General features: G+C 46.4%; 1 protein-coding gene across 1 annotated transcript; it reads right to left on the bottom strand.

Moving 5' to 3' along the window:
• Positions 1-999: 999 nt before the first annotated feature.
• On the bottom strand, positions 1,000-20,445 carry SYAP1 (synapse associated protein 1). Its single transcript, XM_037512660.2, has 9 exons — positions 20,172-20,445; positions 16,140-16,258; positions 14,971-15,037; positions 12,265-12,338; positions 9,455-9,594; positions 5,847-5,995; positions 4,164-4,222; positions 3,607-3,754; positions 1,000-1,200 (listed from the first exon to the last, which is right to left on the bottom strand). Exons 1-9 carry the CDS (start codon positions 20,362-20,364, stop codon positions 1,073-1,075), a joined length of 1,077 nt encoding a protein of 358 aa, XP_037368557.1. The 5' UTR covers positions 20,365-20,445; the 3' UTR covers positions 1,000-1,072.
• Between the last annotated feature and the right edge of the window lie 5,882 nt (positions 20,446-26,327).

Genomic DNA, 26,327 nt, shown 5'->3' on the forward strand with positions numbered 1-26,327 from the left:
CAGAGCTCAACCGCTGCGCCACCGGGGAGGCCCAATATCTGTATTATTCTTATAAAGAATTATCTTAATTCTATTCCCCTTTATGAAACAAAGGCTCCTTAAAAACAATGAAAGGTTTGGGAAGCAAATGCCTTGGGAATGCCTGACATGAATTAAGTCAGTTTTAACATGACCATTTTCCATTTTCTCTGAACATGGGCCTGCTGGTGTAGCAGAATATAACTAGGACCGATCGATGAAATTCCGTAAGTTGTACTCAGAGGAATACAATCTTCTAAAGACTGACAGTTTAATTAAGACAAAGCTAAAATATTTATACCTGGTGATGATTTAAATAAGAACAAGAGACTTAAGGTAAACTGGCTTCTGAAGGTCATTAATACAGACAGGATGAATGGCCTTACTTTCTACAAAAACTGTGATGTGAAAATAGGAAAACACGATTATTAAACATGATACAGTTAAAAACAAACAAGAAAGAAAAGGCCCCAAAGAAAAATTGTTTTGCACAGTATTTCTCAAAGTCAAATTGTGTGATGTTTTACCATTAAAATCAATAGATAAAATTTTATCTTTTGGCTTCCAGATGGAATTTTAGAAAAAACCTTGCAAGAAAATTGTTCTGAAAGTGCTTCCTCTTAAGTTCTTTGGTACAATTTGGACACTTGGTGATAGTTATCAACCCATTAAATAAGTACTTTAACAGACATGTATCAACAAAAACGCAGTAAGTAGAAATGTTTAGAAATCTACAATTGAATAAGTTACTTTTTTGACCTCACAAAAGACAAACTGTAAAATTTTACTTGTGGCAAAGATATTCCTACCAACCAGAAGAACATCTCCAACCAGAATTATATTAGAGAAACTTTACATAAAACATTTTCTTGATTATTAGAATAACTGCTCTATATACTTTTTTTTTTAAGTAGAAGAGGCAACTTTAAGCTTGAAAAGAGTAATTTTGAATTTCAAAAGGTGTACTCTAGTGCTTTCTGATTCAGTGAGTGCCCATATCTATTTAATGTCAGTTACAACATGTTAAGGATTATTCTTTTATTTCAGGATACAACTAATTTTCCTCCTGAAGCATTTTCTCTATTTCCTTATCCCAGTTTTCATCTCGTTTCTCTGATTCTGCTACCACTTCATATTCTTGAAGTTCTTGTTGCAGTTCTTTTTCCCAGTCTGCAGAATCCTCTGAAAGAAACATACGAAAAGATTGTCTCTGAATTCATAATGCTGGTTTTAACAATTTAGCTATAATTATCTATGTGAAGTTTTAGCCACAGTAATTTTCAATGTCTCAGGTTGCATCACTGTGTGCACTCCAGAAAAGCTGAACAAATTTGAACAGTGAACAACGAGAAGTATGATTAGAAAGGTATTTGTTAAATGTAGAAGCAAAGGTATCAGACATCATCAGTAAATGTGGGGAATTTACTTTGCTTCACCCAGGTCTCCACTTGTCCATCTATTTAAATGGATAATTGATAATATGTGGCTGCAAAATATTTTACCGATAACGGTGATGATGGCAGCAAAAACAGCTAATGCCTCCTTAGCACTTTCTGAGCCTGCTACTGGGCTAACTGCTTTCTACATATCACTCTTTTTTTTTAAAATGTCATCATTTATTTTATTTATTTATTTATTTATTTTTGTGGGACCCTCGCTGGCGGCCGGGGAATGAACTGGCGTTGCAGAGGCTGCGGGCTCACAGCCAGCGCTCAACCGCTGCGCCACCAGGGAGGCCCCATATCACTCTTTTCATGCTTAGAATGATCCATGAACTAGCTAGCACTATTACATGCATTGTACATGTGGAGAGGTTAAATGACTAGCCCAAGGCCACTCAGCTTGACAGCAACAGACATTCAGATGGAACCAGATCTGCAGGCTCCTCGGTGTGGGCTTAATGAACAGGGTAGCAGCAGTCTCCTTGGAGTGGCAACAGAGCTGGGGACCTGAAATCAGGCGGTCGCTCCTGAAGCCTGGCTCCTCACTGGGGCTCCATTTGAGCCCCCAAACTGATCTTCACGTTGAGATAGAAAACTGTCACTTTCCTCTCGGACACTCAATATACCTGCACGTGTGTACTCATATGTATGTATAGAAGGCAGCTGCTATGCGGTTATAAAACAGCAAGTAAACCAACAGGTCAACCATTTAAAAAGAAAACAGAAGCCAAATGTTTTCATTTTGTACAGCAGCAACCTCATGGGAAGATTGTTGGGTTGCAAACTACCAAGTTCACAAATGCCAGGTATTTACTGGGTACTAAGCTCCATGTTAGAAACTGCAGGAGATAACAAGGTGTAGCTGCCCTTGAGGAATTTACAATTTAGCTGGGGGGTGGGAGGTGTTAAGGCATCTATTATATAGAAGAATATTAAATGGTCCAAATAAAACTAGCATGGCATTCTGGGAAAGAACAGCTTGCCTGGAGTGGCCAACCCGAACCAGGGCTCCTTCCAGCCTCCTGCGAGGCCCCTGCTAGTGTCATCCCCAGCAACCATGGAAGCTGTGTGGAGTTGTGCCAGCTGATGCCCACAACACCCAGGGCTCATGCCCACCTTCCTTGCTCAGTGGCCAGCAGCCCCCTCTATCAGAGAGGTGCTGGGAGGTATCTGAGGGCCTGGCCAGCCTGGGTTTTTTTTTTTTTTTTTAAAGATTTATTGATTGATTGATTGATTGATTGATTTATACATATATGCATACAAGCACTGGGTACAGTCAGAAGCGCGGGAGGGTGAGAGAATTCACCAGAGCCAGAGCGGAGAGCAGAACAGGCAGAAGGACCGAAGCACACTGCTGAGGGGAGCAGCGGGCGGCAGGAGAGGTCTGCGCGCCATGTGGGACCCTCCTCCGGTGGCCGGGGGGCAGCCGGGGATCGAACCGGCGCCGCAGAGGCCGCGGGCAGCTTCGCAACCCAGCGCTCAACCGCTGCGCCACCGGGGAGGTCCCAGCCTGGGTTTTTACTTCCTCCCTGCTTGCAGCCCCTGGGAGGCGAGTGTTCTCACACGTACTCTGCACAACTGAGGGAACAGCCAGCCCCCCGAGAGTGCCAAGTCTCAGAAGGCTCCTAAGCCACTCTTCATTCAATGGTGACTGATGCAGGCCTTTGCTGTTCGTCGTAACTTGTCCTGTTATCCCCAGGAAAGCAGCCCCCGCCCCCACCCTGGACTTGTTTTCTGAATTACTTAATGTTTCAGAAGGCAGCCCGCCCCTTGCCAGCGCAATGCTCCTGTGACACACAGCAGCTCGGAAAGGCTCTCCAACACCCAGTGCAGACCCAAGTGAGGCTCCAGCCTAGAGCGGCAGGCCAAGGGCAGCACCCTGTTGAAGGACGAGCACACAGCCCCGCCTGCTTGGGACAAATGACTTCACCTCTCTGGGTCCCAGTTTCTCCTCTCTATGCTTCTGTGCAAGCTTAGGGCCGAGGGGCCTGGGGTCTGCGCACATCTGCCCAGCACCCACCTTATAGTGGGGAACAGAGGGGCAATTTTGAGGCCAAAGTAACAACAGATTTTTATGTATACGCTGCAGGAGAACAATGTTCTACCATCAACTTTGAATTGGGGAAAAGAATTGTTTGCTGGGTACCTTCCAGTGCAGCTGTCTCTCCCTCCTTTTTGTCCAGCACCAGCTGCTCCATTTCCTTCCTCAGGTCCTCCTGGTCTAAGTTACAGGTGTCGAAGGCATCACTGACAAACTCAGAAACACCTGGGCTGGTAGAAATTTCCTCTTCATCCTGAAATGCAACAAATGAACTCTGGAAATGGGGTCTGAAGCGACACATGCCAGAGCCCTCGTGCTCAGGCCACGACCTAAAGCAGAGTCTGTAGTTCCTAGTCCGATGGGCGCTGCTCTCCAGCCTTCTAACCTTCCAAGCGTCAGGGCTCGAGAACTAGAGCAGTCACAGGGAAAGCGAGGGTGCTCACTCCCAGTTTGGGTGACTGCAGCCATTAATCCAACCCCCCCAGGAGCTTATCTAGGATTATGGCAGGAAAGCGCCTGTCTCAGCTGTAGGTCCTTAACTAGGTAAGAACTTGACCCGCTCCAGAACAGGTAAGACCCACAAGAATGTGAACGGTATCTGAGATAGTTAACAGTTATTTCATTTTCACACAACTACTAGGTACAACGTAAAACTGTATTACCTCTTGAGTTTTAAGCTGAGATTTGATTACGACAGGTGGCGTTTTGGGCCGTACTGCCTCTAAGAAGTGAGAATAAGAGAGACAATAATTGCTTGATTCAATTCGGAATGCATATTTATAACAACTAAAATATCCACATATGATGATACTAAATAATTTTCAGAAATGAGCTTTTATGTTAAGCTCCTTCTAAGTTATTACAAGAAACAGCCATGAGAAACCATCTCAACCTCTATCTTAATGGAGATGTTTTTAACACGCCATCATATCTGATGCCCCCTTTATAAAATTTCCAGCAAGAAATAATTTTTGACTTCAGTTTTGGCAAAATTGATTGCAAAGTAGTTCTGCTCTTTCTTTATGATAAAGAGAATGAGGTTCTTTATCCAGTTTCCCTTTGGTCACGAGGGTCAGAGAGCACAGCGTGGCATCCTCAATCACGGCATCTCCTTGTTCTCAGGCGCTGCTTCCTATCTGACTAACCTTACCAGAGGAACAGTTTTTACTGAGCACAGTCCTCAAGCCCATTTTGTGACACAGGAAGCATTTGGTAAAAGGGTATTTTCTAACATAATTAATAAAAAGAAATACTAAAGAATGAAAGGCAATTGGGATTTGTATTAATAACTATATGCAAAGTATCAGATTTAACTGAGCAGAGCAACATCAAAACCGAGACCTAGGGTCAGGACCCGTCCTGCACAACCCATGCCTGGGACTCTGTTTTGCATAATCATTTAAAATCCCATGAAGGGCCTGTGTCCCACTGTAACTGTAACAGGGTGGTCCCCAGGAAAGGGGGAAGTTCCAGGGCAGGGAACCAGGGCAGGGAACCTGGAACTTCCCCCTTTCCTGGGGACCACCCTGTTACATAACTAGCACCTATAGCCGGTACTCATCAGATGTTAAAAATAATTCACAAAATACATTTATTTTAGCTGTTTCTACTGTTGTTAAATCTCTGCTAATATTATAAAACACTTTCCCCAACAACTAGGCGTAAACTGTCACAGTACAAAGAGGTAAAATGTTTAATTTAATGGTGCCTAGTTCCGAGTCAGACGCTTGTTAAGTTGGAGTGGAATGGAGCTTGCTTCTGAGGGGATGACACCTGAGAATTGTGTCATTAGGTGATTCTGTCACTGTGTGGAAGCACACGAGAGTAATTCTTACGCCCGCCTGGATGGCGGCGCCACCCCCCACCGGGCGGTACAGTACAACCTGTCACTGATCAAAATGTGAAGCGATGCACGCCCGGACTGGGAAAACCGCAGGGTGGGTGGAAAACTGAGAATCAAGGCGGGGAGAAGGGACTGGGGGAGGACAGAGGGGCAATGTCCCAAAGTACAGGACAAGGGAAGAGATGAGATGATTAAGGGAGAAATAAAGAGAAATAAAAAAATCTGAAAATGAAAGAAAGCAAAGGAAAGGAAAGACGTGTGAATGGAGTGAGAGAAAGGGCTACAAGAATGAACATTTCTTCAGGAAAGAATGTCTCATTAGATGAGGGTGACGTTTCTGGTACATTCGAGATGACAAGCTCATGAGAGTCTCCAAGTTAAGAATATCCTGAAAGTGACTTTTTTTTTAATTCAGTAATTTTTTCTTACATTGTTGTTAATTTTGGGACAATATATGGCTTCTCCCCTCAGGTGTGGTCACCAGAGCGTGCTCTGAACGTACCTGGCAGGGGCAGCTCATCCTCTCTGCCCAGGCTTTTCTCCTCCTTCCCCACAGCTTGCTGCTGGGCGGCCAGGGCCGTGAGCTGGGCTGACTGCTTGATCAGGGAGACGCGGTAAAAGTAGTTCCTCCAAAACACTTCTTCCTTCACGCTTTTAAAGACAGACAACACCACATTTGAGACTGCGCGCACACAAATGCACCAGGGCTTCTTTGCTGTAGTGGAGACTAGAATAGATGATTTTTTTAGGGGCATTTTCAATTCAAAGGACATTCTCATTTGCCTTTGAATGAAAGCTGAGTACAGGATGCGAATAGCTATCCTCTCCTCTCCTCTCCACAGCAGCGGAAACCAAGGAGGCCTCAGTGTTTCTTGGTATTTTCACAAGTGCACCGCTGCCCAGGGAGGAAAGCAAGCGGCCCCGAGATGCAGAAGCAGCACCTCCTGCCCTCTAGCTGGGAGAATGAAAGCAGGGCCAGATTATTCGCTGTTTACCAGAGGCTTAAGTGCTTGCAGGCAGTGAGAAGAAAGGATTGTGGGTATTGTTCATTGTGAAAGGAAATGTTTGGCAGCTTGCAAATAACTACGAATCAATAGGAGCTAGCAGGGAGGAGAGAGGCAAAAAGACTGAAGTGCAGTCCAACCTGAGACCAGCGGTTCTCAAATCTGGCTACAATCAGAATCGCCCAGCTTGGGGTGTTCTGGCCAAGTGTCCACATGGGGGCTGGGAGGTGGTCTGCAAAGGGGAGTGAGATGTCTGAACAGGCCAGAGGGTGTCTGAGCAGGGGAGGGGGCGGTGGCAAATGGAAGGTTGCTTACACATTAAGTAAAAATGCTAAGGGTGGTGGAATCTCGGTGTCACCATGAGAAGGGAGGCAGGCGCAAACATGAAGAGGGTAAGTGCTAGGATGATCCCTGCTGTGGGGAATCACTATGAACACATGGCTTTCACTCAGCAGAGATGCAAGTGAGTGAGTGTATGTGAGTGTGTGTGTGTACATGAGCACACTCATATTCCCTAGCTGTCCACAAGCAGGCCAGGCACTAGTAATGCCCCAAAAGCAATGAGCATACCCAGTGCTCAGATGTTGGTTTATAAATACCACTGTCCACTCAAAGGAATCAGCGGTCCTTGGACAAATGGCTAATTCCCGGTTTAGAGGAGGGAAACAAGATGACCCTGGACTCTCTTGTGCCAGAAAATAAGGACGCGCTGGAAGAATAGAGGGGGGATGAGTGAAAAGGACACAGCAGGCAGCTTGAATGGGCCCACCGGCCAAACCTGATACTCTGAGCATGAGATGCCAGCAGTGGGTTGTAACTCCAATACGACAGGACCGTGCGTCCACACAGACACAACGCATGACCCCACCACCAGGTACAGGAGGAATGGAATACTTACGGTTTCAGAGTACATCCCTAGAAAATACCTATCGTCTCAAAAAAGAAAGGAACAATCTTCTAGTCAAGAAGCCAGGCAGACACCACCTTCATCAAGTGACCAAACTACTGGGACAAAGTGGCAGTGTGCACCACCTGACAGGATGCAACAGATTGAAGGAGGCTGGTGAGGCACTGAAACAGTTTGACCTGCATCCTTGTGCTGCAAAGAATATCATGGGGACACATGGTAGATGCAAGCAGAGTGTGGGAATCAGAAGGCAGTCACGTGAGTGACCACTCACGTCCTGATTCAGCTGGTTACACTGTGGTCATGGAGGAGAATCTTGTTCATAGGAAATACATTCGAAAACACTCAAGGGTGATGGGGCCTCACGATTCAGAAAAAGAGCTCTTTACGCTGCATTGCCAGCCTTTCAATAAGCTTGTGATTATTTCAAAATAATAAAAAACACTGGTAACTACGTCATCTCAGAGCAATGAAATACAAATCTTGAGTGAAGACAAAATAAGACTGCATGCGCGCACACACACACACACACACACACACACATGCACGCACGCCCTGAGGACAGCGAAGGAAGGGCCAGCTGTGGTGACCTGCAGATTCTGTGCAGGGTTTCTGTCTGCCTGGAGCAGTCACTCATTTTGTGTTCTAACAGTGCTTTGCTGGTAGACATGACAAAAGGGTAGAAGGAGCACACTGAGGTGCAGGCCAGAGGTGTGGGGGGTGAGAGGACTCACCAGAGACAGAGCGGGGAACAGGCAGACTGACTGAAATACACTGCTGAGGGGAGCAGCGGGGAGACAGGAGAGGTCTGCTGCACCTGTTGGCCTATTTTCACTTTAACTCTGAGCTCTATGAAACGTCCAAATTGAAACAAGTTTATGGTGGGTCACGGGCAATGTTTGCCCTCTTACTGGAAACAAACATTTGCATTGTTTTCTTTTCCAGTCTCTCTCTTGCTGCATGAGAAGGTGGTCACAGGGGCACACGGTGGAAATGGCTGCCCTCTGCGGAGTCACAACGCAGGTGACTGAGCGTGGTAAAGAGATCCATCAGAAGTAGTAAGTCTCAAACTGACCACTACGTTCCCGTGGACTGTTCTGGCATTAGCATGCCATGAACACCCTCTGAGAAGCAATGGGCATATGTCACAGTCCGAGTTGGAATGAATGTGTGATGTCCTGACTGGCGTCAAGACCCAGGCATCAGAGGGTGCCTGTGATGCAACAGCAGGGCCCCGTCACATGCCAGCACTGCTGTCACAGGTAAGTGCTAATATACTAAGTCATTTGGAAAGAAAGAACAAGTATTTGCTTTATTTTCTAACTTATTCCTGGTTAATGATAGGTGCTGTTCAGAAAAAGTATCTCAAAGGAAAAGTTTAGAAGTCCTGTTTGTGTGTGAGCAGAGAAGACTCTGCTTCTCGCCCTCAGAGAAGAGCAAGGTGCGTCCATTCATAGTGAGAACAAAGCACGACGAAAAAGGCATTCCCAGCAAGAAGGGTGCGCTGACTCAGAAAGTGTGCACATTCAAACCAAGGGGCCGGAGCCAGGACAGGAGTGGGAGAACCCAGGCAGGCAGGCAGGCAGGGAGCCCGAGCCAGTGCTGAGGCCAGGTAGGGGTGTCACAGAAGCCACGCTTGAGCTGCAGCTGGAAGGACAAGTGCGACTTCCAGAGCGAGGGCCTTCGGCAGGAGGAAGGGCCGCAGTGGGGAAGAGAAAGGCACTGCAGCTGGCGAGCGCGCCTGAGTGGAAAAAGAGCAGGTGGGGTCCTGAGGGCAGGGAAAGCTCACTTTCTTCAGTAAGGTGGCGGCATGTTCGTTGTTTCTGTATTCTCAATTCGCCCATCTACCTTCTAACCTGGGATCAAGGAGTGCATCTTATCTGCATCCTAAATTTCTGGAAAAGTCCATTATCAGTATGGATTCTGAAGTGTGCCTGTGTATGTGCGCACATGTGTGTGTGAGTGTGAGTGTGTGTGTGTGTGTGAGAGAGAGAGAGAGAGAGAGAGAAGAGGGTGAGAGAGAGAGAGATGGGGAGGTGCTGAAGCTCTGAGAGCCAATTTTTATGAGCACCAAGTATGAGGCTGTCCTGGCCCCATTCCACGACCCCTCCTGTCGCTGCACACACAAGCACGGCCGACAGAACACACAAACAGCTGCTGTGCGCGTGCGCCACTAGGGTTGGAGAACAGGCTGCTTACAGTTTGGGAACCAGGGCGAATCTCATCCTGCTCAGCAGCTCATCCTCTTGGAGCATGACCAGGGCCACGGGGTACATCTGGTCAAAGTCAAAATTAAACTGCACACCAGCTGGAGGGTCGCGAAGGAAATTCCTCTTGTCCTTTGAAAAACGGGAAGAACGTGGGGAAAACCACAGAATGCAATTAGGCTGTAACAATGCATCATTGATTTTACAAATACTGAATTCATCTGAAGACGTCAGCCACAAAGAGCACCGAGTTATCGTTAACCTGGCCACGTAAGAGCGCACAGAGAATGACTCTGCTCATATAGTTCCCAACGCTCTCAACCGGAGAGAGCCTCGTAGGAGGCCAGGATATTCAATCGTGCCATCATTTGGAATGCTACAGCTTGAAATCACCGTGGGTCAGCTCCCTGGCTGGGGATCAAACTCAGGCCTTAGGGGTGATAGCACTGAGATTTAACCCCTAAGCCACCAGAGAGGCTGCCGCTTTACCTTCTGATGCAAAAATGTCAATGCCTGAAATTGCCCCAATGTTTCCCCTGGGCTTCTAGCGAGCAACTGTCTCCAACCCACAACCCTCGTCACAGCAACATTCGTTCCACACTGCCCCAAGAAAAACATTTTACCTAGAACTGGAATATTTCAAGGACTTCTGTTGCCTCTAAGATAAAATCTAAAATTGTCAGAATGGCTTAAAAAGGCCTTCATGATCTGGCTCTTCATCCACTTCTCCACCTTCATCCTACAGTCCAGTCACACCTAACTGCCTCCAATACCCCTACCTGGACATCCAGCACTACCCCCACCCCCACATCCTCCTCCTAAGACTCAATGACTCCAGGGTCACTGCGCCTCAGAAGCTCCCACGGGAGCATCCTTTTCCCTTCGCCCCAGCGCCTGTGCCCTGGCACTAACCACAGGGAGGAAGGGTGTTGCTGTCTCCACTGAGCAGCTTAGCAAGTTTGCAGACTCTTGGGGGAGTGTCTTTTCTCTCAAGTCTGAGGACAAGGCTTGGCCCAGAGTAGTTACCAAAAACAATCTGCTGATGGAGTGTGCTCTCACAAGCCCCAAATGACAACTGCACGATCGGCTTCTTTTCATGTACTATGTGGCCCCAAATAGCTCCCCATTTAAACAGGGAGTTGAAAGGGCCACTCTACCCTACTCTGCATTGTCCCAAATGCATGCCTGGCAAGACAGAGAATGCAAGGCAACTCTGGCACAGCTCGCGAATTGTCTCCCAGAATTCATTTCTTCCCTCCTTTCTTTTCGGACCACAACTCTGAGTTCCAGCTGGGCACGTGGCCAGGTGGCCAGAGACTGGATTTCCCAGGCTCCCTGGCATCGAGGCCATCTGGGGATGGCTGTGTGCCCCAAGCTACCAAAGAGATGTGGGCCTGAGTGACAGGTGCAGTGTCTGAGTCTCATCCTTCAAATGGTCTGGCCTGCTCACATCCTTCCCACTCCCCACGGCTAAAAGGCAGCCATGGCCACAGGAAGCTGGCTCGCCATGTAGAAGTCACACCACATCAGTCTAGGGTGGGTGTGAGAAGTAGGGCAGGAAGAACTTGGGTCTCTAGATGACTCCACAGGCATAGCACACCTACCTGGACCATTCACTTCCGGACTGTTACATGAGGGGCAGCGAAAGACACAGCTTATTTTTCTAAGTATTTCTGGATGTCTTCACTAGAGAAATTTAACCTATCCATTAACAAATCCATCAGCCATCACAAAAGCTGTGCTGAAGACAGTGTCAAAGCCTCTCTGTCGTGGTGAAATTGTGCCACTTCGGTGTCAGCTATGTCTGTGTGCAGCGCTCAGTGCATTGCGTTCAGCAGAGACTCGCTCAGTGCCGCGTGCTCCAGGCGCGGTGCCACCTGCTCAACAGGGCACAGCACAGGAGTACCTGCCTTTGCGATGCTTACATTCCCTCCCGTTAGAGACACGGTATTGACATTGGACTGGTAATGGATGCTCAGGCCTTTAAAGAGCTAATGGAAAGGAAAAAAAATGTCCCGGAGGATGGCAGCGGAAGGGCGGAAAAGCCCAGCTCTATCCTTACAGTTGTTTTCTAGACTGCAGTCCCATTTACAACTTTGATTATTAAAAAGAAAGTAAAAGAATAGGTTAAAAAGTTTGAAAACCAATGATATAATGAAATGCTCTACTGGCTCAGTCCCATGCCAGGTGGGGAGCTGTGTGTGGAAAGATCAAAGCCAGCCTCTGCCTGCTGAGAGTTCACAGCCCAGTGGAGACGCAGGTAAGAGGTGAATGTCACCTCTGAGTCTCAGCTCCCACACCTGGACAATCGTGATAAAATCTCCTGCCTGCCTCACCAACCTTTGGTGAGGCTCAGAAATAATGTGTGAGAAAGTGCTTTCTGGAACCATCAGGTGCTACCCGATTGAAAACTGGTGTCCCAATGTTCCCTCTGAAGTCCTCAGAAAATTTCTGTGGGCCGGTTTATGGAATTTTGTTTCTTTCAATTTCAGTTTCAGGTACATATAGCAGATAAGAGAGAAAATTTAGAATATAATCATTTCATTGAAAGTTTATATGATAGCATATATCAAAAGATTATCTTAACATAAAATAATACTTTTAAAACTGAAAGGATTATTTTGTGTAACAGGCTACCTTTCCTGTTAAGAAGCAAGATAAGGCTTAAAAAAATATATACAACACACACACAGATGTGTATATTCCTAATAGCTCAAAATATTTAGAAAATTGTATAGAACAACATTTTGCTAAGGCTAAAATCAGGAGAGGGAAGAAAGCATTTCTATACAAGATACTCACTGCTGATAAGGCCAAGATTTGCTGCTGAATTGTTTCTTCATCATTACTGTCAACCCACGGGGGCACTGCCGCTTCTAGAAGGTTTTAAACAGTAAAGAAGAAAAGGGAACAACAGGTTACCAGGGTGACTTTGTAGTCTGTGGCTGAAATCATGGATGAGAAAGTTTCCATACAATGATTTCTCAATTTACCAACCAGTTCCAGATAGGAAGATTCAACTCACAACGCACAGACTTAATGTGCAAATCTCATGCATATGTGTATTTGGCAAAAAGTTACTCTCCTTGAACTATACAGTGGAGAAACTGTACAACACCTCGATCAGGTAACCAGGATCAACATCACTAACAAGGAAGAGGTGGCCCTGTGGGCCTCCAGGTGGCATGCTAAGGACACAACAACATCTGTATTGTTCTGCCCAAGAATGCACAATTTGGGGCCTCCCTTGTGGTGCAAGGGGTTAAGTTGCAGCACTATGAGGCTCTTGGCAGCCACTGTAGCACGAGTTCAATCCCTGGCCAGTGAGCTAACCCACATGGCACAGCAGACCTCTCCTGTCTCCCCACTGCTCCCCTCAGCAGTGTATTTCAGTTAATCTGCCTGTTCTGCTCCCCACTCTGTCTCTGGTGAATCCTCTCACCACCCCGCATCCCTGGCCAGCTCTTGTATGCATAAATAAAAAATAAATCTTAAAAAAAAAAAAAAAGACATTAGGAGGTCAGATGACAAAATCATACTACGAGGGCCTCCCCGGTGGCACAGCGGTTGAGCGCTGGGTTGCGAAGCTGCCCGCGGCCTCTGCGGCGCCGGTTCGATCCCCGGCTGCTCCCCGGCCACCAGAGGAGGGTCCCACATGGCGCGCAGACCTCTCCTGCCGCCCGCTGCTCCCCTCAGCAGTGCACTTCGGTCCTTCTGCCTGCTCTGCTCCCCGCTCTGGCTCTGGTGAATTCTCTCACCCTCCCGCGCTTCTGACTGTACCCAGTGCATGTATAAACAAAACAAACAAACAAACTAAATAAAACATGCCTCTATAAAAAAAAAAAAAAAAGATCTAAAATAAATAAATAAATAAATAAATAAAAATCATACTACGAATATCATCTCAATGTTAAATATCCAAAAGCTGGTAACTGTACGGGGATTATGTAACAGACGATCCCGAATTCAGATTTGTTTCATCTTTTACCAGCTAAGTGATTTTCAGCAAGTTATTAGCCTTGCTGATCCTTCTTTTTATTAAGTGAGATGTTATATATAAAGTGCCTACCACTTGGCAGGCATTTGGGAACTGTCAGTTCCTTCCAGTCCTCTTTCCCCTAAACTGGAGCTCTCGCTCAACTCTCTTCCTGCCTGACACTTGTCATTAACGAGCTCACCTACTTTTTTCCCCAAGGTTATTTATGTATAGAACTACTGGGGTATAGGCCAGAGGAGCTGGGGGTGAGAGGATTCACCAGAGTCAGAGTGGGAAGCAGAACAGGTGGATTTCCTGAAGGGAGCAGCGGGTGAGAAAGGAGCACCATTTGGGTCAGCTCCCTGGCCTGGGATCGAACTCAGGCCACAGTGGTGATTGCTTGTTAGCACTCAGACTTAACCCCTATGCCACCAGGGAGCCCCAAGGAGCTCACTTACTTCCATTTTACTAATATGATCTGACTAACGATCTGTATCAGAGGTGGATTTCTTCTCCATTCTTCAAACAGGACAAACTGCTGCTGGACCCCAATCACTTAAGAGTGCTGACCAATAGAACTTTCTTCAGTGAAGGAAATGTTCTATCTCTGCACTGTCCATTATGGCAGTCACTAGCCCCATGTGGTTACTGGGTATTAGACTAGTGCAACCAAGGAATGGAATTTTCTTGATATGCCACCTGCATTCCCTTCCCTGTCCTGTACATCTTCCTCTCACCTAGCTATCTAATGGGCACCTCAAAACTGGAATCACCTCCAAACCTTTCACTCCCACTCCTTCACAGCTCCCATTTCAGAGGCACCACACAGCTCCTACATCAAGCCAGGATCAATTGTATAGCATCCCATGGTCACTAAGTTCTTCTAACTAGCACCGTTTATTTGTCCCAGAGAGAGTTTACCGAGGTGCAACCATGCCTGATGGGAACTCACCTTAGGACCAACTACTTTTTTTTTTTTTTTTTTGCATTTGAGGCACTGCTCAAGCCAATTAAATTGTTTTACACTAAGGCCAAGTTGAAAACCATGTGGCCAGTTTTGTGTTTGAGCACCGCCCAGTGAGAAAAGCAGATAGACTGAGGTCTTAAAATCGTATGCATTTAGAGGAGCATTTGTTCGCAAAGAAATGCATTGTGCAAGTTCCCAGACACGCCAGGACTTTTCACAGTGGCGTCACTCCCCTGGAAAGCACTTTCGTTTTTTCTCCAGAAGAAAATGGGAAGGGAGCCAACATTTGCTAAGTGCACTGGGTTGGGCATGTTATGAAGTGAGAATGGAAAGCGAATTCTCTCTCTCTCTCAGTCAGCTCCCCAGAGGGGGCCGTCACTGGCTGACCTCACCCACCATCCAACAGCAGGGAACAAATTTCCTTTCTTCCTTGAAACCTGAAGTTTTAGGAGCCCGTCTCTTCCAGGTGCCTTTGTGCTACCCCAAGCATGGTGTCTGGCATGGCACAGAAGTCCAGTAAAGCGTGGCAGGTAAGTCAGTCATGTACAAGAAATCTATAGCATACCTGATTTTTTTGTATGCTGTTCCTCAACAAATTTTTTCTGTTCCTTTTGAAAGTCTCCTATAATTGTCTGTTAAAAAAAAAAAAAGTCAAATTACTTTGAAAAGTTTATTATTAGAAAAGATTTACAGCTAAGATTTGTGAAGGACACGAGACATTTTATTCATTTTCTTCAAATAAAAAGGCTAAAAAAAGGGCCTCCCCGGTGGCGCAGCGGTTGAGCGCTGGGTTGCGAAGCTGCCCGCGGCCTCTGCGGCGCCGGTTCGATCCCCGGCTGCTCCCCGGCCACCGGAGGAGGGTCCCACATGGCGTGCAGACTTCTCCTGCCGCCCGCTGCTCCCCTCAGCAGTGTACTTCGGTCCTTCTGCCTGCTCTGCTCCCCGCTCTGGCTCTGGTGAATTCTCTCACCCTCCCGCGCTTCTGACTGTACCCAGTGCATGTATAAACAAAACAAACAAACCAGCAAACAAATAAATAAAGCATGCCTCTATAAAAAAAAAAAAAAAAAAAAAAAAAAGGCTAAAAAAAGTGATACTTTTCCCTTTCCCCAACAAGAGGGGATCACTGTTTTTGAATTTTAAGTATACAACCCCCTTTATGATGGATTATCCTTTCAAGTGCAAAAATAAAATGAGTTAAAAAGTGAACTTTTGCATTTTACCAAAAAAAAAAAAAGTAAAAAATTGAATCTCATTTTTAACAAATAATACTCATAACACAAGTATCTAAATAGCAAACGTGAATGACCGTCCCAGTTTAAATAGTGACCAACATAAGTGAAATCTCCAAAGCCCCCACTCTACCACCACAAAAAAAAATGAACAAACTCATTCCTTAGAGTCAAAAAGGGCTGTTCCTAATGGACTAGGACTTGGAAAACTTAGCTGAATGATGCAAAGGCCTATATATCTTCCGAGATGGGTACAGTGTAAATTCACAATGAGTAGTTTAGTATGGCTGAAAGTATCAATGTATTAGAATATATTAAAAATCCAAGGTTATCCAAATCATGTCATTTATATCACAGCCATTTGTTACACAAAAAGAGAGGGGAAAAAAAACCAAGAATCTCATGATCAGAATGATAATAAAGTTCATAGCAAGAAGGGATAATCATATTAGCTGCTAATGAATCTCATAAATTTCTCCTTCCAAGAGCTATTGACCTGTACCTTATCAATGATGTCATCTATCTTTCCTTCTTCTACCGATTTCTTTATCGTCTGGGCTGTTTCGGCAACGGACTCAGTAATCTTTTTTGTAGCAGCAGTTGCAAAGTTAAACAGATAGTCTGTAAAGAATAAAAAAAGTCGATGCTCCATTCAAGTACGCTGCTTACTGTAGTTGCGGTTTTTTCCCTTACACAGCTGATGAGAATCTTGGACCACAGGGCATGTGCTTGTGGCTGAAACAAGGACTGGGAAGTGCCAACTGCACTCCTCTTTCTCGGCAGGTCAGTCGGGGGTACAGGGTCTTCAATTCCACGCTTTCAAAGATGTACCTCCCAGTTCTCCCCAGCAGCTGTTTAAACTGGTTTTGCCCTTATCCAGCCCCTAGTTTTAACATAGCTCAGTCAGCCATCTCCCCTCCTACTTCACACATAAGATCAAGGCTCTGCGTTCTTTTCTTTCCTTCCTACACCCTAAATATCCCATTTATATTTTTCTCCTCCTTCCTTCCTGTTTTCAAAGGAAAAAAAGGTGCCTTCCTTCTTAGATTAACTCATCTCATAATAAATCTAGGGGGATTTTTAACAAATAGGAATCTTGGGGAAGTCATAATATAAATCCTCCTTAACTAACAATCATGAGCAGTATGTAGGAAAAAATTAAAATTGCAACACACAAGACACCTTTGCAAAACAAAATGAAAAACAAAGTTAACTTCCCTGAGGACTCCAGACATATGGACCAAGGCTCTGCAGGTGCAGGCCTAGGTATAGATAAGTATCATTTCAAAGGCCACACTCTCCAGAATCAGGACTGCCTCTTTCTGAGGCAGATGAGCATAGGAGGGCCTAAGTTTATCAGGAGGCCTCACGGCCAAGTATGGGGAGGTTTGGTTTTGGATGTCGTAGTGGAATGTAGGCCGGGGTGTCCACCACTGTTAACCGGTGAGTTGTGTAAATGTGTAAGTCACCATGAACCAGAAGTATTCAGGGTCCTATCTTGAAGGTAGGAACTCGGTAAGAATTTACAGAACAAATAGGGCTCCCAGGACATTCCCTGGGGCTTTTAAAAGGCTAAAGAAACTGGATCTCTCTGGTGGCCCAGGGGTTAAAGTCTCAGTGCTATCAAGCTATCACCAGCCACCGTGGCATGAGTTCGATGCCCGGCCAAGGAGCTAACCAACACTGTACAGCAGACCTCTCCTGCCTCGCCCACTGCTCCCCTCAGCAGTGTATTTCAGTGGATCCTCCTGTTCTGCTCCCCATTTTGTCTCTGGTGAATCTTCTCACACCCCTGCACCTCTGGCCTACATCCCAGTTCTGTATGAAAAATAAAACAGGATAAAGAAACTAACCTACTCAGTGGGAGTCAGGATCAGAGATGTTTAATTTCAGTTTCTGAAACACAGATGGGTGTTTTTAAAGATCATGCCTCTTAGGGTCAACAGAAATAAAAAATATCTCTCCTTCTGAAGATTTGTGTATAGACCAGACATTTACATCTTTTTAAAAAATCACAAAAATTTCAGAACCCAAAGGGCTTTCATTTATTTGGTAACTTCACATTTACAATACATGTGTGGGCAGGGAACGGGGTGGGGGGGGGTACTTCCATTTACCTTTAGCGTCTCCAAACATCAAAAAAGTCTAGTGAGGAAATAGATGGCAGCATTAAGCTCCAAAGTAGACAGCCATATCAAAAACAACCTATTAAAAATATCCAGAGGGCCTCCCCGGTGGCGCAGAGGTTGAGCGCTGGGTTGCGAAGCTGCCCGCGGTCTCTGCAGTGCCGGTTCCATCCCCAGCTGCTCCCCGGCTACTGGGCAAGGGTCCCACATGGCGTGCAGACCTCTCCTGCTGCCCGCTGCTCCCCTCAGCAGTGTACTTCGGTCCTTCTGCCTGCTCTGCTCCCCGCTCTGGCTCTGGTGAATTCTCTCACCCTCCCGCGCTTCTGACTGTACCCAGTGCTTGTATAAATAAATAAAAATAAATCTTTAAAAAAAAATAAAAAATAAAAAATAAAAATATCCAGAGATCTTCATCACTTAACACATACATGATGTTTTAAGTTGAGGATAAAGCCCTGAGTTTCAAGAAGAGGTAGGTGTGTGTGTCTGTGTGTGCGCGCCCTGAGTTTCAAGAAGGGGTGTGTGTGTGTGTAGAAGAACTAGGGTATAGGCCAGAGGTGCAGGGCGGGTGAGAGGATTCACCACAGACAGAGTGAGGATCAGAACAGGTGGACTGACTGAAGAACACTGCTGAGGAGAGCAGAGGGAGAGACAGGAGAGGTCTGCTACACCATATGTGGGTAGCTCCCTGGCCAGGGATCAAACTCAGGCCTTACAGGTGATAGTGCTGAGACTTAACCCCTAGGCCACCAGGGAGGCCCAAGAAGCCACTTTTGATTCTCCCCTCAAGACAAATAAGAATGGCCCTCTCTGCTCTAGAAAATCCAGTAAACCCCATACGTTATCTTGCCCACTTTTATCTATACCATCTACCTTCCATAACTTCTCGGCTCTAGTCGAATTCATCTCATATCCCTCAAATAGTCTGGGCTAATTTCTTTCCAATTTCCTACACAGGAAATAGTCGTTCCCTCTTTAGGGATGTTTACTGTACAGCACTTAGTGCCAGATATCTTGTGCACTATCTGGGGGCCTGAGCTGATATTATGGACTGCCATGATTTAAGATTTTGTATTCTCCACCCACAACAAACTTCCCAAAGAGTCTTTCCTATTCAAATATGTATTTCTTCACTCTTCTTCGTTCTCATGCTCCCAACTTGCCTCTGGTGTTGCCTTTTTAATACCTTTCAGGAGTCTTAAAACTGCTTGCTAAGCACCTCCCTGGTGGTGCAGGGGGTTAAGCACCGCACTACAAAGCAATCAACAGCCTCTGCAGCACGAGTTCGATCCTCCACCAGCCAGGGAGCCACCCACATGGCACAGCAGACCTCTCCTGACTCGCCCGCTGCTCCCCTCAGCAGTGTATTTCAGTCAGTCTGCCTGTTCTGCTTCTCACTGTCTCTGGTGAGTCTTCTCACCCCTCCTCCAACCCCCCCCCCCCAATCTCTGACCTGTGCCCCAGCTCTTGTATGCATAAATAAATCTCAAAAAAAAACCCTGCTTGCTAAATTTATTATCTATCTCTGCTATAGTTCTTTCACATACAATGCTGTCTGCTTTAAGGCCCACCTCTTCAAACACACTGACTTGATACTGAAGCCTGCCAAGGTCTCTCCAGAATCAGATATACTACATAAAATGTGTGTATTTTTCCAGTCTACCACTTTATCTCTCCTAACGAACCTGTAACCTCGCAAAGAGCATGGGCTTTGAAATTAGACCGAAGTTCAAATTCCAGATCTACCACCTACTATCAGTATAACTTTAAGCCTGTAATCCGGGGCCTCTCCGAAGTCACTAGAGCCTTTAGCATACGAAATGATACCATTCATACAACATCTACTACTGAAACTTGCACATCCCAGACAAGTAACTGGCAGCTACTCTCCCGCCTTAAGGAAAAAGGTCCCACTGTACCTAGAAAGGAGACTAACCTGAACGCAAGCCTTGAGCAATTCCTCCAAGACTTACTTCGGTGCACTCATTCTGTCCTCAGGGCAAAAAGACACCTTTCCAACCAACTCAAGTCCCCTTTTCAAAGCGTGTAAGGGTGTGGAGGTGAAAGTCGGCGAGTGGAACGAAAAGATTTCTCGACAAACCTAACTAACTCGGGTCACACGGCTTTAGTGCGGTCCTGCTCCCATTGTTTACACTTTGTAAAGAGTGACTTGTCTCCCATTGTTTACACTTTGTAAAGAGTGACCAGGAACTCCAGGCGCAGGATTTAACTGCTAGGTGAAGCTTCGGCCCTGCCAAGGTCCTCACCAAACTCTACTGTCTTGAAAGGACCGACAGACACACCTTCCTCACCGCCCCCCGACCAGCTGGCCCGCGCCCAGGGGGTTGAAGAGGAGGGAGGCGGACCCTCTGGGACATTCTTTGGTCTCGGGGGTCGGGGAGACTCACTGCCGAGGTCTCTGGCCTGGTGAAGGAGCTCCTGGTCCACTGCTAGCTGCTGCTCCTCCTCGGCGGTCCCTGCCACCGCCTCGGAGTCCTGCTCCGGTGGAGCGTCTCCCGCGGGCGGCCCGTCTCCCCCTGGCTGCCGCTCGCCCGCCGCCGGCTGCTCCAAGCCAAACCAGCTGCTCAAACCCCGGAACATCCCGCTCGCCGGGCCGCCGCCGCCGCGGTGCCGGCCACGGGAGACCCCAGCCGGTGCCGCCTACGACTCAGCTCCTACGACTCGCGTCTCCCAGGAAGGTAGCCGGAAGTGCGGCCCCGGAGCCGCCCGTCGGGCCGCCTCCCCGCCTCTATTACAAATCCGCCGTCGACCTCAATGCGTCACTTCCGGCCAAAGGCCCCGCCCCCACACGCTGTTTATTGACGTGGCTTTATTACGCGTGCGCGGAAAGCGGACAAAGGGCTTTCCCCGTAGCTCGGCCCCGCCCCGCCCCGCCCCTTCTCTTCCTCGCCCAGCTTTGCAGGCGGCTGCCCTGGCAAGTAAACTGCGCCCCAGTCACTCTAAGCAGCTCGGCTGCTGACTTAGCTTCCTCCTTTTAAGGCCGGCTGGACTAGCCCCGCGGAAACGAGTATCTTTAGCCTCCTCCTGCTTCCAAATCAAAAGTAGCCCAGGGCTTCTAGCTTCAACTACCGACTTATTGGGAATATGGGGAACGGAGGAATGTGTCAAAGCACACTCCGCAATGCAGGCAACAGAATCTAGCAGAAATCACTCCTTTCTTCAGATACGTTGTGAGGCGGAGAGGAAGGGCATCCTATAGATTAAAAAAGATCTACGTGTCATGGGCGGTGGACACTTGGGGATTGTGTTTGGATCCTAATTCAAAGACACACATGGGGGCAGGGATACTTGAGATACTTAAGAATTGGAATACTTTAAGAATTGGAAATTTGGACACTGGATATTTCATGAAATTAAGGAGTTGTTAAAATATCAAAGTTCTAATTGTGGGCGAACATACATAACCAAATTGACCACTTTAACCACTTTGATTGTACAAGTGCGGTAGTGTGAAGTTCATTCACGGTGTTGTGCAGCCCTTCACCAGGGCTCTTCCTGTTGCAAAACAAACTGGGGGATTAAAGGATTCTCCATTCTTTCCTTCCCCCATTCCCTGGTGATACCCTACTTTCTGTCTCTATGAGTTGCACTGCTCAAGAACCTCATATAAGTGCAATCATACCATCATTCATTTTTTTGTGACTGGCTTATTTCACTTAGCAAATGTCCTTAAATTTCAGTCAGGTAGCTTGAATCAGAATTTTCACCTTAAAGACTACCTTTAAAAAGGCTGAATACTGTTCCTTTGTATGTATATACCACATTCTGTTTATCCATTCCTCTGTGGCTGGACACAGGACTTAATTTCTAAATTATGTGTGTGTGTGTGTGCGTATGTGTGTGTGAGAGAGAGACAGACAGACAGACAGAGTGAGAGACACTGAAATACCAATGAAATCATAGGCTGTCTGACATTTGCTGCAAACTAATATGGGATAGGAGGAAATGCGTGCAAATGTAGATGAAACAAGCCTGACTACCGGTTGATAAGTGTTGAAGTTGGGTGGTTATATTTTTGTCTGCTTTTCTATATATTTATCTTTTCCCATAATAACAAGTAAACTGGTCCAGTGAACAACTACCCCTTAAGGTACCTATTTTCCAAACACAATCTATTAGTAGAGGACACCCATTATTCCTCTTGCACCCTTTCCAGGAGCGCAGCATAGTTTCAGTGACTTATGTGACTATTGGGGTGGGAGGAGTCATATGTAATTCTTACTTCTCTGCTCTCCAGTTTTACAGTCTGATCTATATTTACAGTTTTTTAAGTTTCAGAACTTTAGCATAACAAGCCTGACCTGTTTGTATTTTCATTTTTGTTATTTATTTATTTATTAAAGATTTATTTTCTTTATGCATACAAGAGCTGGGGTACAGGTCAGAAGTGTGGGATGTGAGAGGATTCACCAGAGACAGACTGGGGAGCAGAACAGGCAGACTGACTGAAAAACACTGCTGAGGGGAACAGCGGGCAAGACAGGAGAGGTCTGCTGCGCCATGTGGGTAGCTCCCTGGCTGGCTGGGGATCGAACAGGTGCTGCAGAGGCTAGGGACAGCCTCACAGTGCTGTACTTAACCCCTTGCACTGCCAGGGAGGCCCCTGTTTGTATTTTCAAACAGCTTCATTGAGCAAAAATTCACATAGCATACAATTCACCTGCTAACAGTATAAAATTCAAAGATATTGGTATATTGTACTACTACCTCCTAAAATTATGATAAATATGCAACGAAATTTGCCTTTTGCCTGTTGTTAAACAGGGTATTTATTCAGCTTTGAAAGTCAGGCGACATCTTAGGACTAACACCTTTTTAGTTTTTAAGTCAGTGGGAAGCTGAAAATGGTTGACACTCTTCAGAAAAAAAAAGATTTGGTTGAAGTATGATTGGAATGAGTCCAGAATTTTAGTCAGAAGCTCATTCTGCATTTGCTTTTGCTTTATCTTCAGGGCAAAACCACAATGAAGGCTGAGCTTCCCAGAGGACTGGCAGTTTTACAATAGTTCTGAAAGGTAGAGTTCTTCAAAAGAAATGATTATAAAAGAACACCAGCAATCAACTTAAAGCCAGACTTCCTTTTCATATCTTTTTCATCTTCTCAAGGGTCCAGGATGTTCTGGTCTCAGACTGCCATGAATAAACACCCTCCTGCCCTGCAAAACCCTCAGTCTGAAACTTGTTATCAAATTTGTTTTTCTGCTTGACCCCTCTCCCCCATTTTGGATTAACAAAATAGTTATTATAATAACCCTTCTTGTATTCACAAAAAATCTTTCATCCCTTAGTCTCATAGATTTGTAGAATAAAATAAAGAGAAAGCTCTACATCTTCTGGTCTAGAGTCTGACTTTGGGACCAGATGTTTTGCCCATATCCTGGCTTTGTTACTCATAGTAACTAATCACAACACTTCACATCTCAAAGGCTTGGGTTTTTCATCTTAAAGAGGGGATCATCATAACTGCCCAGGTTGTCAAAAAAAAAAAAATGAAGTACTACTATTTGGAAGGGACCAAACATAATAGATATTATGTATTAACATCCATGTCAAACCGTTTAACATCCATGTCAAGTGTCCTTTTCAACGGGTCCCGTGGGAGACTTGTTGCATTAACAAACTCCTCTATGACCCGAGCCTTTTTATGAGGAGCTTCCTCCTTTAAAAAAAAGTATTTTTGGCCCTGCCCGGTGGCGCAGCAGTTGAGCACTGGGTTGCGAAGCTGCCCGAAGCCTCTGCGGAGCCGGTTCGATCCCAGGCTGCTCCCCGGCCACCGGAGGAGGGTCCCACATGGCGCGCAGACCTCTCCTGCCGCCCGCTGCTCCCCTCAGCAGTGTACCTCGGTCCTTCTGCCTGCTCTGCTCCCCGCTCTGGCTCTGGTGACTTCTCTCTCCCTCCCGCACTTCTGACTATACCCAGTGCATGTATAAATAAATAAAATCTTTAAAAAAAAAAAGTAATTTTTCTTTGGCCTTTACCAGACTTGGTTCTCCCCCTATAGTTCCTGCCAAGTGGAGCCTCTGCTCACTTTTCCAGAAGTTGACATCACTATCCCAAGCTCTTTAGCGCTTCATCCACAACACTACTCTGACATCCTTGCTGGGGAGAAACTCCTTTTGTTTTGAAACTCATTTAAATTTGCCATACAAACTTCTACCCTTCCTTGTTATTGTCATGTATTTGCTTCCGGGACCCTCCCAGTGCATGATTATAATCTCATTCTTTTGTGCCCTCAACTCCCTTTTTCTTGTTCTTCTACCCAACCCAACCAGAAATTGGTTTCATCATAAATCTCTGTATTTATGTAGCTACCTATAGATCGCTTGCAAAATGATAGAGCTGAGAGCACTACATCATGATGGACTCTAAATTGCAGCTGGCCTTCAATGCCACATATATGACTTTGTTACAGTGATGAGAAAATATATTATTGAGCAAATGAATATAATAAAGATTCCAGCAGAACTTCCAGCCCAGGTGCAATGAACATTCCAATGCAGGGCCTCCCCTTGTGGTGCAGCGGTTGAGCGCTGGGCTGCGAAGCTGCCCGCAGCCACTGCAGCGCTGGTTTGATTCCGGGCCACCGGTGAGGGTCCTACATGGTGCGCAGACCTCTCCTGCCGCCCGCTGCTCCCCTCAGCAGTGTACTTTGTCAGTCTGCCTGTTCTGTTCCCCGCTCTGGCTCTGGCGAATTCTCTCACCCTCCCGTGCTTCTGACTGTACCTAGTGCTTGTATAAATAAATAAATCTTAAAAAAAAAAAAAATTCCAATGCAGGCATAATCAATAAGTTTGCTTACTTACAACTACTTCCCTTGCAAGATTCATGGCCAGGGCCTCAGCACCTATCTGCAAGGTTGGACAGCTGGCCAAGCTGGTCTCTCTCTCTCCAAGGCCATCCCCGAATGCGTGCATCATTCCCCCCTTGCCTTGCCCCCTTGCTTGGGACTTTGCTATAAATGGTTGTGCCTGCTGAAAAAACGATGTTATCAATGTAACAGATATGGAGACAGTTGTGCGTAAAAGGAACCCTTGGTTGTTAAACAGGTGCTCAGAACTTACCGGGCTCCCCAGGTCTGGGACCGCATGCATGAGTAATAAAGCTTCTCGTGATCTCACCATTCCTGAAGTACTGCTTGTTCTTCCTCTGCCTGGGTAAAAGGCTAGAATTTATTTGTACAACAGGACTTGACACTCTATACTGCCTATTTCCGGTTATTCAACATTTTGTACTAATTTCCTCATCCTTCCAAGCCCTCCTATTGTCCAAGAGGACAATAGATTTTCTCTCCTTCTGTGGTTTGTGTCTGTTCCCTTCACCTTCATAACTTTTTTTTTCTTTCTTTTATAGAGGCATTTTATTTATTTATTTGTTTGTTTGTTTGTTGTTTTTGTTTGTACAAGCACTGGGTACAGTCAGAAGCGCAGGAGGGTGAGAGAATTCACCAGAGCCAGAGCGGGGAGCAGAGCAGGCAGAAGGACCGAAGTACACTGCTGAGGGGAGCAGCGGGCGGCAGGAGAGGTCTGCGCGCCATGTGGGACCCTCCTCTGGTGGCCGGGGAGCAGCCGGGGATCGAATCGCACTGCAGAGGCCGCGGGCAGCTTCGCAACCCAGCGCTCAACCGCTGCGCCACCGGGGAGGCCCACCTTCATAACTTTTTGTGTCCTTTCTCAACGCCAACCATTCTCCAAATATTCCTAAAAACTCACTGGGTGTCTTGGAATTCTTTTTTTTTTTTTTTTTTTTTAAGATTTACTTATTTATGCATATAAGAGCTGAGGTACAGGCCAGAGATGTGGGGTGGTGGGGCGAGAGAGGCTCCACCAGAGACAGAACAGGGAGCAGAACAGGCAGACTGACTAAATACAGTGAGGAGTCAGGAGAGGTCTGCTGTGCCATGTGGGTTTCTCTCTGGCCAGCCGGGGATCGAACTCGTGCTGCAGAGGCTGCGGATTGCTTCATAGTGAAGTGCTTAACCCCTTGCGCCACCAGGGAGGCCTTGTCTGGGAATTCTTTAGAATAGCTAAGAGACAGAAGCCACTTGAGCGCTCACCGATGGAGGATGGGGTCGAGAAGATGTGGTCTAGCCACATGGTGGGCTGCCATTCAGCTACAAGGAAGTCTGATATTCTACCATTTGTAGCAAGATGGAAGGAACTCGAGGGGATTGTGTCAAGTGAAGTCGGCCAGAAAGACACAAATACTGGATGATTTTACTTGTGTGAGGGATATAAAGAAACAAAGCAGATGAACTGGCCAAGCAAATAAAAATTAAATTCGTGGACACCGATAAGTGCTCTGAGGTTGCAGGAGGCGAAGATGGTGGATGGAGGGCGGGGAAAAGGGTGAAGGGCTGTAAGGGAGGGCGGTGGGGGTTTTGTTTTTGCTTTTTTTTTTGGTTTTCTTCAAAATTAGAAACAAGAACCAATGCCCCGAGCCCGCAAATATAACAACGTGAAAGTGTCCCTGGGTGAAGCCCTAATAGTCCCCCCTCCCCGTCCCCCCCTCCGCCCCCCGGCTGGTTTTTCCATCGGAGTTTCGTT

This window comes from Talpa occidentalis, unplaced genomic scaffold, assembly GCF_014898055.3.
Source record: "Talpa occidentalis isolate TD23 unplaced genomic scaffold, MPIMG_talOcc4v2.1 talOcc4.15, whole genome shotgun sequence".
NCBI classification, from domain to species: domain Eukaryota; kingdom Metazoa; phylum Chordata; class Mammalia; order Eulipotyphla; family Talpidae; genus Talpa; species Talpa occidentalis.